This window comes from Cnephaeus nilssonii (genome assembly GCF_951640355.1).
Source record: "Cnephaeus nilssonii genome assembly, chromosome: 3".
NCBI lineage: Eukaryota > Metazoa > Chordata > Mammalia > Chiroptera > Vespertilionidae > Cnephaeus > Cnephaeus nilssonii.
Genome location: NC_137074.1, coordinates 70,746,431 through 70,763,216, shown reverse-complemented (window position 1 = coordinate 70,763,216; position 16,786 = coordinate 70,746,431). Strand labels below are relative to the sequence as shown.

Sequence of the window (16,786 nt, the reverse complement as noted above, 5' to 3'; positions counted from 1 at the left end):
ACCCACTTATGATAGTTTGTTTATATCTAGTTTGTTAAATAGGATTTGCTTTTACTTATATTTATTCTAAAAATGTGTAGATGTCTGATTGGAATTAATATTTTCCTAATGGCTTCAGCAATGAATAAAGTCAATGATTCCATCACTTTCTCTACTATTTCTTATCCCTAAATATCGTTTTGATACTATATCACCAAAACTAGTTTCATTGTTTTTCTAGCCAACATAATTTAATTGAGATTAAAATTTATTTTTGTGGTTGAAGAGTTATGATTAAGGTGCATTTTTTGCTTAGTAGGTATCTTTTGATGGAGTTGATGAGCACAGTTAATTGATGAAAAATATTTTTATTGGCCTGGGAATGGGCTGACTTTATATTGTCCAGGCTTTCTGTTCTTGTGACTCATTTTCACCCTATATTGTAGCTGGACAGAAGTTTGTGCACTTGGGAACCAAAATTAATAATTGACCTTGCTCTCAAAAAATCCTCGGAACGTTTTCCACATGGCCCTCAGTGCAAACTAATGAGGCTACCATAATTAGGGCCAAGTGGAAACAAAAGGTCTCTTAGTTAAACTAAATGTGGTGTGGCAGAATCCTCTGTCCACTGTCAGGCAGCTGAAGTGAGTGTGTGTGTGTGTGTGTGTGTGTGTGTGTGTGTGTGTGTGTGTGTGTGAGAGAGAGAGAGAGAGAGAGAGAGAGAGAGAGAGAGAGAGAGAGAGGTGTTATAAAAGAAAGACATGCTGTTCGTCTTCAGTGAGCAATTTGTTGAGTTCTATTGCTCTATTATCATGGCTTATTTTCTTGCCATAATCCTATAAAATGGAGACTATCTTCATCATTGTCATCATCAATTTACAGTTGGGAAAAATAAATTGCAGAAAGGTTAGCTGAGCTGTGCAAGGTCGTGTAGCTAGTGAGGAACAGATCTAAGATACCAGATACCCTGACCCACATCCATATGCGTCTCCAATATTGTTTTACAACTGCGCCTAAGCAGAAAACAGCTTGGGGGATAGTGGTGTAGGGAAGAGAGATAGTGACTGTCTTTACTTGCAGCTTCCAACTTTTAATAATATTTTAAGAAATCCATTGAAATAAGGAAATTCATCTCAACAGGTATCAACTGCTATTTGACATGTAGCTAATACTCTCACAAGAGACATGGCAAATGAGCCATGTCTTTATTCTTTAAATCACCTGTTTTTAGAAATATGACCTTTGTCTTCCTTTATAATTTGCACTGTTCTTCTAAAAGGGATTGAGGGTGATGACTCATGTCTTAATCTTCATCAGTGTCTACAGTGGGAGTATATGGCAAAATCTATTACTGTGATATGGGAAAATGTTTTTGTGCATTAAAAACTACTTGTTTCCTTTCAGATATCTTCAAGTACATCCCACCCCGATGCTCCTTCAAAACAGTGTCAAGCATCAGCCTTGTTTCAGTTTGCAGAGGTATGGCCACCTCCTCCTCCTCCTTTTCTCCCACCCTCTTTCCCCCCTCTTCCTCCCCTCTCCTTTGTCCTCCTCCTCTTCTTCTTCTTCAATACTTATTGGGCTCAGAAAACTTACTGTGCTTGGGGAAATACTGGAGTGAATTTTTAATAATGTATAGCAAACTTTTGGTGTGCCTCTTTTCATTCCTGACATAATAAACATAGCTGAATACTGTTTTTTGCTGTCTTTGCTGTAATTGTAGTCAGATTAGCTCCATATATTATACCCATTTTGTAACCATTCATTAAAGAGTTCATTCAGAATAAGCACTTTCTAGTAATTTTATTTCATTTTTGCCTTGTTTTTAATTTATTTTTAAAGCTTGGAAAAACTGTCAACATGAACACCATAGGATTCCAATTTATTAAATTTTCCTAATAGTGAAATTATATGCTGTAATTCATGAATAACTCTCACAGCAATGCAGTGATGAATCTGACCTGTGAAATCATCAGTGATTGCCTTTCACTGTGGTATAGCTTCAGCCAGTATTTTCATTAATCCCAGGCTTGTGTCCAGTCAGCTCTTACAGGATCTCGGATTTCTTTGGTTTGTCAGCCAGAGACAGAGCACACACTAGAGAGCATTTTTTTGGTAGATATGATTAGGAGGCAAATCTGATAGGCTTGATATGGCCACAAGGCTCTGGCTTCCTCCATAGGCTTGTTTCCAGTGAGCACTATATGACAAATCATAAGATGTATATAATTCTTGAAAATAAGATGCTGTCTTCTATAGGTCTTTCCCCCTTTTCCATTATATTAATTCCAGTAAAAAGCATATCATAAACTGATCAGTCCCATATGGGGTTGAGAGAAAATGACAAGCAGGACTTGTCTGTTTAATATTGGTATTTTGAATCAGTTTGATTTGTTGAATAGAATGCTGTGTAAGTGAAATATAAAATGATATCCTTTTGACAGAAGAAAACCAGGCATCTTACTTTGAAAATGATAAAAATTACTTTTAGCCCTTAAGTTAAAAGCTGCTTACTCGTGGGACATTTGTGTCAACCACTGTGACTTTATAGCACAGTTGGCCTGCTCATCCTTTCGGTCTCACTTTAGCTGTTGAGGGCGATGCAATGAAAATGGTAAAAACAGTATCAAATGTTATCATTTCATTAAGAACGATTTGCTTGATGAATTTGAATAAATTAAGATTTTATTATAATTTTTCATTAGGATAGTCTGTTTTTTAAATTTATCTTTAATCTTGATACCTGAGTGAATCCCATCCAACTTTTTAGAAACACTTCCTCCAAAACAGAATGTATTTGCTACATATTGTGTTTGATTAAATTCTGCACTCTAGCATGAATTTTAGAAAGGCAGTAGCTCATCTTTGATACACCTGATATTTACACATTACCTACCAAGAGTATTCAACTTAACATGTAAGTACGGGCTATGTCAGCGAATGCTGGTGCATTTCTAACAGCCATCACCACTGAGAGTGTGATCGTTATTTGAGTGATACCATCATTAGATTTATTAGGAGCTCCTGGAGCCCTGGGCCACTCTGAAGGAGCAGTTTGATGGTGTAACAGCCTGTGTCCTGTGACTCTGGAGGACCAGATTATGTGCCTCTCTGCAGCAAGTCAGTTTGTCCTTACTGCTCAGTGTATGCGTTCCTCCAAGCACGAGGAGGTCCTCCCCACCAGGGGAGAAAAGAACCTCCTCTGACTTGGACGTTGTGCAATGAGACGTTTCCTTGCACAGATGTCATCTTCTCAGTAGCACTTGTCTCCTGAGGGCTTCATTTTCTTGGCCATGGGATATAGAGAAGGTTTGAGGAAGCTTAAAAAATAGTTGTTTTGGAAACTTATGAGTTGTTGTTTCACGACATCGTAATGGAGGAAGGCATGCATGATGGAAAAACAAAATAAAATATTTTGCCCTAAGATCAAAAGCAATTTCCCCTCCCAACTCAGTATATTATTTTTCCTAGTTATATTTTGCCTAGGTTGATAATGTGAGCTTTTTAATTCCTAAGTAAATTAAACAAGTTATAACATACCTCGTTATTGAGTAAATATTATATGTGATTATGTGAGAAGTACTTGATTCTCTCCAATATAAAACTTCTCTATCACTTTCCTCCACTGACCCAAGAAACCCTAAGTAAGGTTCAATCTCTTAGCACCTTATGAGTTGATCTTTTTGTCAGCCTAATACTGTGCTGGTTTATTTAAAACTAAACAAGACTTAACTAGGTGAACTAAAAAGTGATATGAGCATGTATATTGCAGAAATAGAATAGGCTGTAATTACTTTGATCATATCCCTAAAGCTCTTATAATTACTTCATAAAACACCCATCACCTTTGAGAAAACACAGAGACTCTAGTAATTCTTGTTTTAATTAGTCTTAGTAGAGGTTCTAAAACTTTAAATAACACCAGAGTCACCCTCAAGTCATTTTCATCACAGATTGCTGAGCCCCACCCCCAAAGTTTATGACTTATTGAGTCTGGAGTAGGGCCTGAGAATTTGCATTTCCAAAAAGTTTACTATCAGGAAATAAGAGTTTGAGACCATTGCTCTATAATTTAAGAATTTTACCAAAAGCTGTTTATTCATCATTATTATGGCACCTCCTGGTGTTCCTGGGGCCTCATAGGGAAAGGATGAAGTGAGGAAGGGATCGACGTGTAATAGAAAATTTCCCAGTGGGCCACTTTACACCCCCATCCCTTTTCATAGGGATTCTCACTCATCTTATGTATACTTTTATTTAAAAAGTGGCTTTTTATATAATTTAGGAATCAATTTACTGTTTTAAAATGTTTAGCTATAATATCATTTTAAGATCAGGCTTATAAAATTCTTAGACACCATTCCTGCTAATTTAGTTTACAGATGTCAGTAACTCCAGGAAGAGATTAGCTAGATCTACTCTTGGCGATGAGTCATTTATTGTGCAATATCATTATCCTAGAAACACACCTTTTAAAAAAACTATAAGCCTTGGGCGTTTCTTTAAATTGAAAATGTTTTTCTTTCATAAAGAGTCCTAAGTCTTTGCCTAGCAAGGTGAGAAGGATATTTTTTCTTCTTAACCAAACCTGGTAAGTTTTAATACTGAGGTTAACCTATATATATATGGAGCCATGAAACTGAGTGAAGAACATTTTTGCTTCTAGGTTTAAATGAATGCTTACATTTAAAAGGAGAAAATATGTCTGCTCTATAAGATCTAGAAAGAAATAATAGAGTACAGAACCTGTTTTCCCCCATGTCAGCCTGCCTCCCATTCCTTATTGACACTCACAGTTCACCTAGATTTAGCCCAGCCCATGTGAAGAGCCATCACTGTTTGCAGGCCCCTGTTCATTAAGTTGGTTAGAAGGAGTTTCCTAGCTGCATCTTTCATTGTTTACAGGTAAAGTAACACATCTGTCACTTTTTAGATCTCATTTACTGAAGACTAATGACCAAATGTAAAGCCAGGCGGGAGCTCTTGTCTTCCATTATTTAACAAATCTGAAAGCCATGACCATATTCTCTGCTCTGTGGCTGACTCTTACACCTAGAGCATATCTTTGCATTGAAAAATTACATATGGACTTGGAAGACAAAGAGCTAATCTGGATGATTTAGACAAATAGATTTGAATATTAAACTTAAAAGGTATTTTCTTTGCCAATATAAATACACCAAGTTTAAGCCATTATCACAAGTGAATATATGCAGTAAGTGCAAATTTAAGGCATTTGTTTTCATGATGAAATGCTTAGTGTGTTACAGAATATTGCATTTGAAAAAAACTCCATGTACTCACACTGCAGCTAATCAGTGTGAGAATATTACATGTTTTATTGGAAGCATTAATATTTCTTTCGGGTAAGGTAGACCAGTCATCTCACTTTGTTCATTTGTTCTTTGATTCAGTGATTTATTCAGTTATTATTGGTCATTTTCTCACAGGGTACAATGTTTATGGTACCCCTTGTAATTGCAGAAGACTTTGCCATTACCTAATTGGCACTTTTTATCTTTACCACCTGTACTCCCATACCTCAGGCCAGCTATAAAATTAGCAGATTAACATCCAGGGTGAGAATTTTTCTTAGCACTTTTGCTGTGCCTCATGTACTATTACACCTAACCTTTTTAAAAAAAAAAAAAAATCAAAACATTACATAATAACCAGAGGAGAGACTACAGTGGAGTTAACAGATTGTCAAGCACCATCAATTCAAGGAAAATGAAAAGCAAAGCCAGGAACAAACTGTACAGTATGGCCCCCTAGTGCCCTCTACCCAGGAGTGTAGCAATATACCCTTCCACCACTAGCTGACCAGTTATTGAAACATTGAAAAACATATATTAACTATATTGTTCTTACTTGAAAGGATATGTGTGTCTTAAATAGGAAAAAAATAAAAGGCAAAAAATGGGGGGCTGGGGAGGGGGACGGGGAACGAAGTGGTATAACATGTAACAAATGGTCATTGTACAAGCTATGCCTATAATTGAAAACTTAGAGTAGATGAGATTACGAAGAGAATCATGTATAAGTAAAAAGAGAGGGGATCTTAAGACAAAACCCTGAGGGATCACTATAGAGGGGAGAGCCCGCAAAGGAGAACAACAAGGAATGGCCTGAGAGTCGGAGGAGAACAAGCGCTTTGCAGTGATAGCAGCTCAGGGAGGAGTTCTCCGGAGAAGGACCAGCCATGTGCATGCTGCAGAGAAATAGAGAGAAGGCTCCAGCCATGGACATTAACATATGTTTACTTTTTCGGTCCCCACCCCAATTAATTAACCAAAGACATTTTTAGAAAGCATATCTTGTCACTAAGACATTCCATGAAAAAATTTTTTAATATGTTTTTATTGATTTCAGAGATAGAGAGAGAGAAAAACATCAATGATGAGAGAGAATCATTGATCGGCTGCCTCCTGCCTGCCCCATACTGGGGATCGAGTCTGCAACCCGGGCATGTGCCCTGAGAGGGAATCGAACCGCGACCTCCTGGTTCATAGTTCAATGCTCAACCACTACGCCGGTGCCAGCCGGGCTGAAAATTTTACTGTCACATAAATGTTGGACTAAAACACATTGATCCTTCCTACATGTGCCCCTTTGGAAATCGGCTTTCCAGCAACTTTGAGCATTTAAAATAGTTCCCTAAACCTACACAATTTTCCTCTCAGGAGCAGTAAGGAAAATTGTTCTTGCTAAACACTGGTGATTCCTTTTGAATGCCAAGGAACTGTTCTCAAGCCCTGACTCAGACAGCTGAGCATAAACTCAGATGGCAGATAATACATCCATGCCCTCGCTAGTTCTTCATTAAGCCTTGGTTGTGCCATTCACTGCTTTAGGCACAAGATATATGGTAGTGAACAAACACATACAATCAGAGAGCATAAACCTACAGCTACAAAAGCGACAGCAGAGGGAGCCAGTGGAAGAACTAGAAACAGTGTCATGGGCTATCGATGCTGCTCTACCCAGCTTGTTATCCTTCAGCAGTTCTTGAGGGTATCATATGGTTATGTGACAGATGTAATACTCTGCAAATTATTACATTTAACAATAATCCTCTGGCATTGCAATTTTTAATTCTATTCCAATTTCAGTGTGTAACTAATTTTTGCAATTGTACTAAAAGAGTTTATGTTTATTAGTGTTAATGATAAGATCCTTATTACTAATATATGCATTACTTATTGAAAACATAATATGGGCTCAGCACTATTGCAAACCCTTCACCAACATAAAATTTAATCTTCATAATAGTAATATAAGGCAGGTATTATTTTTTCTATTTTGAAGATGATGAGGTAAATGAGGCTCAAAGTCTTAATTATTTGCTTAACTCCACACAGCAAAAAGTTAATGAAGGCACATCTGTCTGACAAAAAAAAGCCATGTTCTTTCTATTATACAACTTTGGTTTAAGGGATGCATTCATGTTCAGTTCTTCCTTAAAGATACTGCAAATCGGTGATTATATTAACGTGTTTGTTTCTATTAGTCTAGTGGTAAGGTGAGTAATTCAACTTCTCTAGAAAAAGTAAAAGTGGCATATATCAGAAAGTTAAGCTAAAGGAAATTTTTCCAAACTTCAGAAAGATTGAGCCTCATAAATTGATCTTCAAAAGAAAAAGTAAGTGATTAGGATGAATAGGAAAGGACTCTGTGAAAAATGATAGTACCTAGGAAGAAAAAGTCCTTAAAACTTCTCAAACTAGGCCCTTCTAAATAACCCAGGTAGCTTATTAAATATTTGCCTCTACAAAGGCCTCTTATGCTGCAGGTCTTTTAGGGAGAATTCCCTCCAGCAGCAAAGCACCTAGACTCTCCTGCAGCTGACAGCTCCATAGACTCCCCTGAGGGTGGGGCTGGGGTCACCTATGGCAGGATTGCCTCCTACAGGGAACTGAGCAATATTTCTGTCTTAAACTGAGAAAGAATTTGGAATCACCAAGAATACAAAAAGCCAGCTAGCTGCTCTAATGATGACAGAACTTCTCCAGGGAAAGCACACTTTGTAAAGATGCTTACCATATGTCCTTCTGAATTCTTTACTGAGTTAGCGTAGAAATGGAAAATGAAATTTTCATGGAAAAATGACAAAGGACAGTGCTGTTCATTGTTATCAGTGCCTGGCTACTGTTTAGCCAAACTGGAAGGAGAGTATGCAGTCAGTGTAACATTGTATGTATATGTGTGTGCTACAATATAGGTCCTTAATTGTACAACTTATTTAGATTTGTGGTCTTGATTGTCAATCCTTGTGTGTACTTAGAACATAGTCTCAAAGGAAGAGCCAATCTATATTATAAAAGGCCTGTGGCTATAACGCCGTAATGAACGGTCACCAGGAGGTGCTTTGATGGGTCTCGAGGCACGGCAGAGTGTGAGGTCCCGCCCCCGCGGCAGCGTGGAAGGTCTGGGATTTTGTGCGCTGGGCCTCTAGTGTTTTATATAAAATTCTTAGCTCCCCAGCTCCTACCATACTGCTTAGGACATTTATATTGGATTCTCAAAAAAAAATATTTTACTTGGTGTTCTTTCCTCAGAGCTCCCAAACATATTCCTTTGCACAGTTAACTAGTCACTTTGGTAAATACAAATGGGCTCTAAATAGCTCTTTTATATATGACCAGTTGATGAGTTGATACTTATGTAGAAATGGAAATGTGTGTCTTCTTGTAAGGTTAGAATTAAATTTAAAGCCTGGAATATAAAAGATAATACTCTTGTCATTAAAATAGCCACCATAGTCATGCCTGTTCTTTTGTTACTGTTTGGAGATTATTTACTAAAATTGGTTTGAAAATTATAATCCCAAGCATGCCACATTTAAAGTTATTTGGTACTTGGGAGCAATGATGTTCTCATAAACTAAGGAAAGTTCCTGAATGTATGAATGGGAAGCAAATTAATATTCTTTATATGAATTGTTTTCAATATAGATTTCTTCAAACACTTCGCAGTTGGGTGGTGCTGAACCTGTGAGACGCTGTGGAAAGTCTGCACTCTTTCAACTAGCAGAGGCAAGTTTCTAAGAATATACCGCGATGTGCTATGCAGAGGCGGAAATCACAGAAATTAATCATATTCCTTTAACTGTACCATTTCACCTTTGCCCATAAAGTGTGTTGTATCTAATTTTCAACAATGAGAGGGTTAACCTTAAATTTAGGGGGAAAAAGGCATCTTGCTAACTAAAAGTCATTAAGCATTGAAAAAGGTTACCCAGGGAAATTGCAAAATCCTTTTCACAAGTAGTAATATTTTAAAATAAGGTCAGTTTTGTGTCTCTCAGATCAGTTAAATAAGTCCAGCTTGAACTCAGAAGAATGGTCCGGGCCCTTTTCCTCTTTGCTGATTCTCTTGTAACATCTGTAAATCCCTAAAACGCACTATTTTTAAACCAGGTGGTTGATGTTTTAATTTTTGTTGTTTTAGAGAACTCAAATGACATGTTCTAAGTCAGGTTTTATAACATCTGTCAGTTGTACATCTGACCTGACATGGATTTAAAATTCCTTTGGCAAAGTAGAAAATGTGTTTTTATAAATCCTATGAGGTGGGTGATAGGTTGGGGAGGTTGATGCCAGAAGTTTTTAGGGTGGGCAGGAGTAGTGACTTTGCCGAGCTGTGACTGCTCTGTCTTACGGGAACCCGTGGAAGAAATGTTTTCAGGACACTATAGTAACAGTTATTTCTTCTTGTGAGACAAATTAGGAGGTAAAAAAAAATAAAATAAAAAAATGGGTAACCAAAATCTCTTATAAACTTTTTTTCCCTCTCATGTTTCTGACTTCCTACCCATGAGTTCTTTCTGAGGTGTTTTGTTGTTGTTGTTTTTAGTGATATAGTTCTTTTACAAATCTTAAGTAGTTTGTTAATTTAATGGGATGTCCTATCATTTTCCAAATTTTATGGCATATCATAAAAATTTAGGAATTTTATATGTCTTAACATTAAGCTTTCAAAGTCTAGTCAGATCCAAATTAGAAATATAAATATACAAAGGTCTGAAGCAATAAAGAAGTATATAAACAGCAGAATAAACCAATCTATTGTTGTCTGACATTAAGCTGACCAGCTTCTGTATAAGATAAACTCAGACCCAAATAGAGATCTGTAAATGACTAGAAAACTTAATGAAGACCACAGGAAGTACTATATAATAAAAGGGTAATATGCAAATCCACCGAATGGCGGATTGCAGCGGCAGTGGCGGGAGCCTCTTCCGCCTTCGCAGCAGCACTAAGAATGTGTGACTGCTCCCCACAAGCCTAAGCAGGCAGGCAGACATCCCCTGAGGGCTCCCGGACTGTGAAAGGGTGCAGGCCGGACTGAGGGACACCCCCTCCCTAGTGCACGAATGTCGTACACCGGGCCTCTAGTAGTTTTAATAAAATAGAAGGATCTCTTACCCTTTGAGACAGCATGGAGGGACCTGGAGAGTGTTATGATAAGTGAAATAAGCCAGTCAAAGAAAGACAAATATCACATTATCTCACTCATATGTGGAATCTAATGAACAAAATAAACTGATAACGAAGTGGATCCGGAGATATTGAAGTATGGAACAGAGTGCGGAATCTCAGAGGGAAGGCGGAGGAGATGGATGGATGGTTGGGAATAGATCAGCCAAAGAACTTGTAAGCAAATATGTATAACCCATGGACACAGACAATAGGATGGTGTAGGCCTGGGGCCGGGGGTGGAGATGGATTAGAAGAGATCAGTGGTAGAGAGAGGGGACATATTTAATACTTTCAACAATAAAGATTAAAAAAAAAAAAGAAACAAAGCAAAAGAACTGGGTGAGTCAGTAGCAAAGTACTATTGCAGGTAGAACTTTAATAGTAAGGAACTGGTGCCCAGTGTGCCTTTGGAGTTAGAGTTGTAAACAGGACTTCGTGAACAGAGAGACTATGAGGCCATGAATTTGTCTAGTGTCTTTCAGACTATATAGATTGTTAAGACAATTTATTTGAAAGAAGTGATTATTACCTGGCTGGTGTTGCTCAGTGTTGAACTTCGATCCTTGAACCGGGAGATCACAGTTCAATTCCTAGTCAGAGCAGATACCAGGTTGTGGACTCCATCCTGAGTAGGGGGCTTGCAGGAGGCAGCTGATCAATGATTCTCTCTTACTGATGTTTCTATCTCTCTCTCCCTTCCTATCTCTGAAATAAAACAAACAAACGAACAAACAAATAAATAAATAAATAAAAACCTAAAAAACAAAACCTGCTAAAAGAAGCACTTATCTTGCTTGAATATTAGGAATGTGTAGCCCTCTCTTCAGTTCCTAGTTGTGTGTGTTACTCATATATACAAACACCTACATATGGTTTATATTTCTATTTTTAAAATTTAAGTATTAAAAAAAACACACAAACATTAATTTGAAAAGATATATGCACCCCTAAGTTCATTGCAGAACTATTTACAATAGCCAAGAACGGGAGGCAGCCTCAATGTCTATCCATAGATGAATGGATCCATATGGTTTTTAAAATATTAAACACTAAATTGTAAAACACCTAACTTTTAGTATTAATATGTCTTTATTAAACAGTTTTGTGTTAGAAAAGTGTGGACCTTTGAGGAACTTTGCTGTGGAGCTGGGCATGCTAGAGAGATGAATTTTCTTTCTTTGGCATAAGTCATTAAAAAAAAGGATTCCCTATTAAATCAGAGCTCATTAAAAAAGAACACTCTTCTAATTTGTAGGGATGCATCCCAAATATGAAACAGATGCTATGGTCTAACAGATGTTTGAATGCTGGGATCATAATTTAAAGGGGTAAAATGACTGCAATAAGCCTATTCCAATTATAGTAAATCAGCTTATACTCAGACTTAGTTTCTCATAACATCTGAGTAAAAATACATGCTTTTGGTGAAACAGGGTTGCTAAAAAATAATTTACCAAGAAAATTTTCTAACATTATTTCTCCCACATGAATGTGATGCCATAATGCCAATAGACTGTGTTTTAGAATAACATCCTGAAGCTTCCCAGTTTCTAATTAAACATAAATATGTGCACAATGGATTAACCAGCATCTCCAAATAATCAACAATAGAAATAGGCTTCCTCAATTTATTTTATTCCATGTGTACTTGGTGCTCATTTTTCTTGAACAAAACATAATATTTCATTATGTTGGGTGCCTCTTTAAATAAGTATAAAAGGATATTAAGGAGGATTTTTTTCTTTTGACCAGAATTAGTGGTATTGTCTGAAATCTGAAGGAACAGCTTTCAGTTATCCCATCCCATAGCGAAAGCCTACAAGAGGCCACCTCCAATCGGGGCCAGACCCTTCTATTGGGATTTATAAAGAGATACTCATTCTACTGTCTCATATACTTACTGTGCAGAGGTTTTTCCTCTCATCCCCGCCCTTAACCCAAGTCATCAGTGAGTGGGGAGGTATCATAGGCTATCCACTCATCTAGAATACTTTGGCTTTTCTCCCTGTCCATGAAAGTGAAGGCAGCTCTAAGAGAACCCATATTTAAGGCTGGGGGAGGTACCTACAAGAAGTGGCGAGAAGCAAGAAATGTTGTAGACATAGATTTACTGATGTATCCTTCACCCGTCTGAGCAGGCAAAAAAAGAACTGGAGGAAGTTGGCAGCAGGGAGAGACTTGGAATGACTGCTGCACTCCATTTTGGCATTGGAGAGATGTGTGTGTTTCCCAGGGGTCTAGTGGACACATAGGAAGTGGTCCGGCTTGATCAGACAAGAGGCCATGGGACAGTCACGGGGAGGGTTGGCGGAGCACCAGCCTGGCACAGTGGGGCAGGCTCCTACACCAGGAAATACTTTGCTCAGGACACTCTGATGAGCGCCCATAAGCAGGAGTGATCTTCAGCAGTTTGCACCAGTATGGCTGTCCTGGTACTAAAATACTTGGTATTGTTAGTGCAAAGACTGTGACCTAAATCCCCTGAGTACCTTGCAGCAATGTTGCCAGCATCTCTGATCCTTCCAGCAACTAGAGGGCACGCGGGCCTGCAGGACTTTGTCCCAACCCTGAGACCACACCCCTTCTGACCAGTCAGCACCCCACCTATTAAATATTTTGCATATCATCCCTGTGCTTGGCATCCCCTGACAAGGTCATTCAGTCTTATGTAGAGTTAGCAGGAACAGACAAAAAAGAAAGACATACCCATGGGCAGTTAGTTTTACCTCCACCATTGCTTCTATCCACTAAACCAGAATGTTTAGGCCTTATGAAAGAAGGACTAGGAACCAGCCAGCCAAAGAACTAACTGCTCACCCTTCGCCAATTCCACTCCTGTGGGCTGGCATGGGAGGAGGAGTGAATGAGGAGAACTCCCTAAGATAGGAAGAAATGCTTGCAAGAAATGTCTTCTCTTTGGTGAGAAGTAAGAAATATTATAGGAATATATTTATTGCTGGGCCCTATACGCACTCAAGCAGGCAGAAAGAAAATTGAAAAAGTTGGCAGCAGACACAAAGAGACTTGGATCGGCCTACACTCTTAGTGTTGGCATTGTAAGGACCCCTGTCTATTTCCCTGGACCCTGGACCAAAAGATACGCTGGGGAAGGCCCTTCTTTGAGCATTTGATTGGCATTTTAAACTGGTGAACTGTTAATAGCTAAAAGTGACCTGAAAATTCTGGGATCTATTCCAGGTGTTTTTTAGGAATGTATTCCAACTGGGAAGAGAGATTTGGCATAGTGCTGCTGAGGTTAGGAAATTGAGAAAAATATAATCCGTGAGGATCATACTCTTCAGTTAATCGGTTACTTAATTGGTGCAGGTCCTATAATGTATTGTGTTTCCTTTCATTTTTAAATTAATTAGGTTGGGTCATATAAAGATCTGCAAAGCAACATAGCACCTCCCCCTCTCCCCTGCCCTGAGATCACTGTGTATCATAGTTGCTATAGTTGGAGAACACTTAGAGACATCTTTACCTGTACATTTTAGCAAAGAAAATTTCTACACTTGAAGATCTCTGGTACCAAATTGCCCAGTATCCTAAGTGGGACAGTTTATTCATTCATTGTAAGGACTCATAATTATTGAGGGTCTGGTCCATGCCAATACAGTGAGGCTGCTGAAGCTTTCTGCATGTGGATACACAAGTATTGTTATTATGATGAGATAACTGGGAGCCTTCTTCTAAGTAGTGCAGGGATGCTTTACCTCTAGGTACAGTTTTGACGTTTTGGTGTGCCACTAGGGGCTGGAGCATAAGCCTATCATTATTACTGTTTGTTTTACTTCTGATTTTTCTGAAATAATTTTATGTGTTATTTTAAATAGGTTATAAAATTTTTTGTTCATACAGGTTTGCTTTTATTAGACTATAAATTTTAATAGCTGATTTTATATGCAAGTTTTATTATCTAACCTAAGATAATAACTGACATTTATTATCTACTGTGTGCTAGACACTTTTCTAAGTACTTTATATGTACTCATTGAATTTTCACGCCCATCCTCTGAGGGTAGGTACTGTTATCTTTCCTTTTTTACACATTAGGAAACAAAAGGGTAGAGAGGTTTTCTGTTTTGCGTACGGTCATGGGGACAGGAAGTGTTTGGGCCTCTGTAGAAACCTAGGCAGTCTGTCCCCACTGCGTAGGCTCTTCAGCACTGGGCTATGCTGTCACCTTGTTTTAGATGAGTATAAAGGCTGTGCAAGCTGCTTGTTATAGGAGTTTGCGTATTATAGACGGTTCCATAGAAGACAGCTTACTCCTACACATGTGTGTACTGCTGAATAAGATGACAGATTGTTCAAGACTGCTGTCAAAAAATGGAGCTGATATTTCCTTTTTAAAAAGTGTCTGTACTCTTAAAACTGCCAAGATACCGCTTATACACTTAAATAAGTAAGTGCATATTTGTGAATTTGGAAGACACTGTGAGGGCTATAGGAAATTATGGTGTAGGAATCCTGCCCTCCAGGAACATATTCTTCAGTTGCAAAGAAATAAAATATAAAATGTTAAGGGATAAAATTATAAATAGTGCAAGTGGTTTCATAGGGAACGATGCAATGAAAAGACAAAGCTACATTTGAGTGAAGAGTGGTACACAGATGAATGTGTAAAACCAGGACAGGGAGAAATTATGAGCAGGAATGTTCTGGGGACCCAGCACAGGGAGAGAGCATGAAGATGGGTCTTGATGAAGGAGTTGTTGAGGAAGAGAGGTTGAAACTAGTAGCTAACTTGCTTTGTTCATGGCTCATAACTTGTTGACCTTTATTATCATTTGTATTTGAATTAGTGGCTAATATTTTAAAATTATAGATTTTGAGTAAATACAAATTTTTGATTTCTCATGAAAATTGAGAGATCCAGAAATACTGGGCTAACTTTCCTACATTGGAACAGTTGTTCAGAACGAATAAGTGGCTGCTCCCTTGCAGAGGTGTTTGCTGTACAAATGTGACCATCCTCTCCTTTCCCTACTGAGCCCTGACTCTGGGGCTAAAAACCATTGGTAGCATCCACTTTTACTCGTCCACCTTCCTCTTTTGTACCTGACCCAATAGAAATTGTGACTTGTGCATAATTAAATGGAGAGATGGGGAGAGACAACAAAGAGATAAAGGCAGGCAAGTGTGAGATCGGTGGATGGCAAGTAAATCAGACTGGCAGGAGTAGAGGAGATTTGGGGCAGGGGAAGGCAGAGTGCAGCTGCAAATCAGAATTGAGAGGGTGTTTAGTGTGAAGCAAAGACATTTCTATGTGAACATAATGAGGAACCATTGAAGATTTGGGGCAAAGGTATGCAGTGATGAACGCACCACTTGGAGAGATACTTGGCAGAGTGTGTGGAATGGAGTAGAAAGCCTCTGCGAAATCCAGGTGTGAAGAAGACAGGAACCTGGAGAGGGGGAGCTGGCAGTGGGAACTGGAGGCAGAAACAGACCTCAGGCGAGTTGCATGGGGCTCAGTTGGATGACTGAGTTGATGTGAGAGGCAAAGCAAAAGGAGTGTCAGAGGTGACTGCACTTCACAGCCTGGGTGTGGGGGCGGGGCGCGGGGGGGGAGGGGAGAATGGCTTCCTGAAGTTTGACCCTGACCTGTTGGGGGAGCCTGGGTGTTTGTGGACGAAGAGTCCAATAGTACAGAAGAAGAGAGGAAAGATGCTGAGGTGGGGAGGGATAGCTGAAAAAATCCATTACTAAAAACATCAACAAGAGAGGGATTGCCAGCAAGGTAAGTGGCTGAGTTTGGAAAGCAGAGAAACATGTTCCTCTGAGCACAGGAGGAAGGTAAAAGTGGTCACCACAGCACTGCTGCGTCTGGCCCGGGGTACCCACTGTGTTGTACTTTCTTCTTTATCCCAATTTGTGAAACTAGTTATGTGTTGAGGTGGAGTTGGAGAAGGAGGATGCTGGATCTCTCCAAATACACTCCTTGTGTATAAAAAGCAAGATTATAGATCTGCTGGGAAGAAGGGAATTGGAAAAGTTGTCCTTCATCCTATTTATTAAAAAGGATGGAGACATTTTCAGAGCCCTCGACTCCCTGCTTTTTCTTATATTCTAACTTGCAGAAGCCAGTTATAATTGAAAACAAATAAATATACGTTTATTCTAGTACCCGTAAAAATTAAATCTCATGGAAAAGTATGGCGTACTTTAAGAAAAGCTGAATTAAAATAAAATTACAGAAATTATATACCGTACTGATAAAAGTAGGAAATCCCATCCCTACAATCAGAGTAGCATTCCCACCACTACCAATTATAGGTGTGACTTCAAGTTTTATGTTGTGTCCTCATATATTATGGATG

At 38.6% G+C, this 16,786-nt stretch overlaps 1 protein-coding gene across 13 annotated transcripts in view; it reads left to right on the top strand.

Moving 5' to 3' along the window:
- BBX (BBX high mobility group box domain containing) overlaps positions 1-16,786 on the top strand; it is a 299,144-nt gene that overhangs the window by 239,607 nt on the left and 42,751 nt on the right. For all 13 annotated transcript variants that reach the window (XM_079766288.1, XM_079766287.1, XM_079766284.1 and 10 more), the window contains 2 exons: positions 1,384-1,458; positions 8,934-9,014. In XM_079766288.1, the coding sequence (XP_079622414.1) occupies positions 1,384-1,458; positions 8,934-9,014 (156 nt within the window). The remainder of the gene's footprint in view (positions 1-1,383; positions 1,459-8,933; positions 9,015-16,786) is intronic.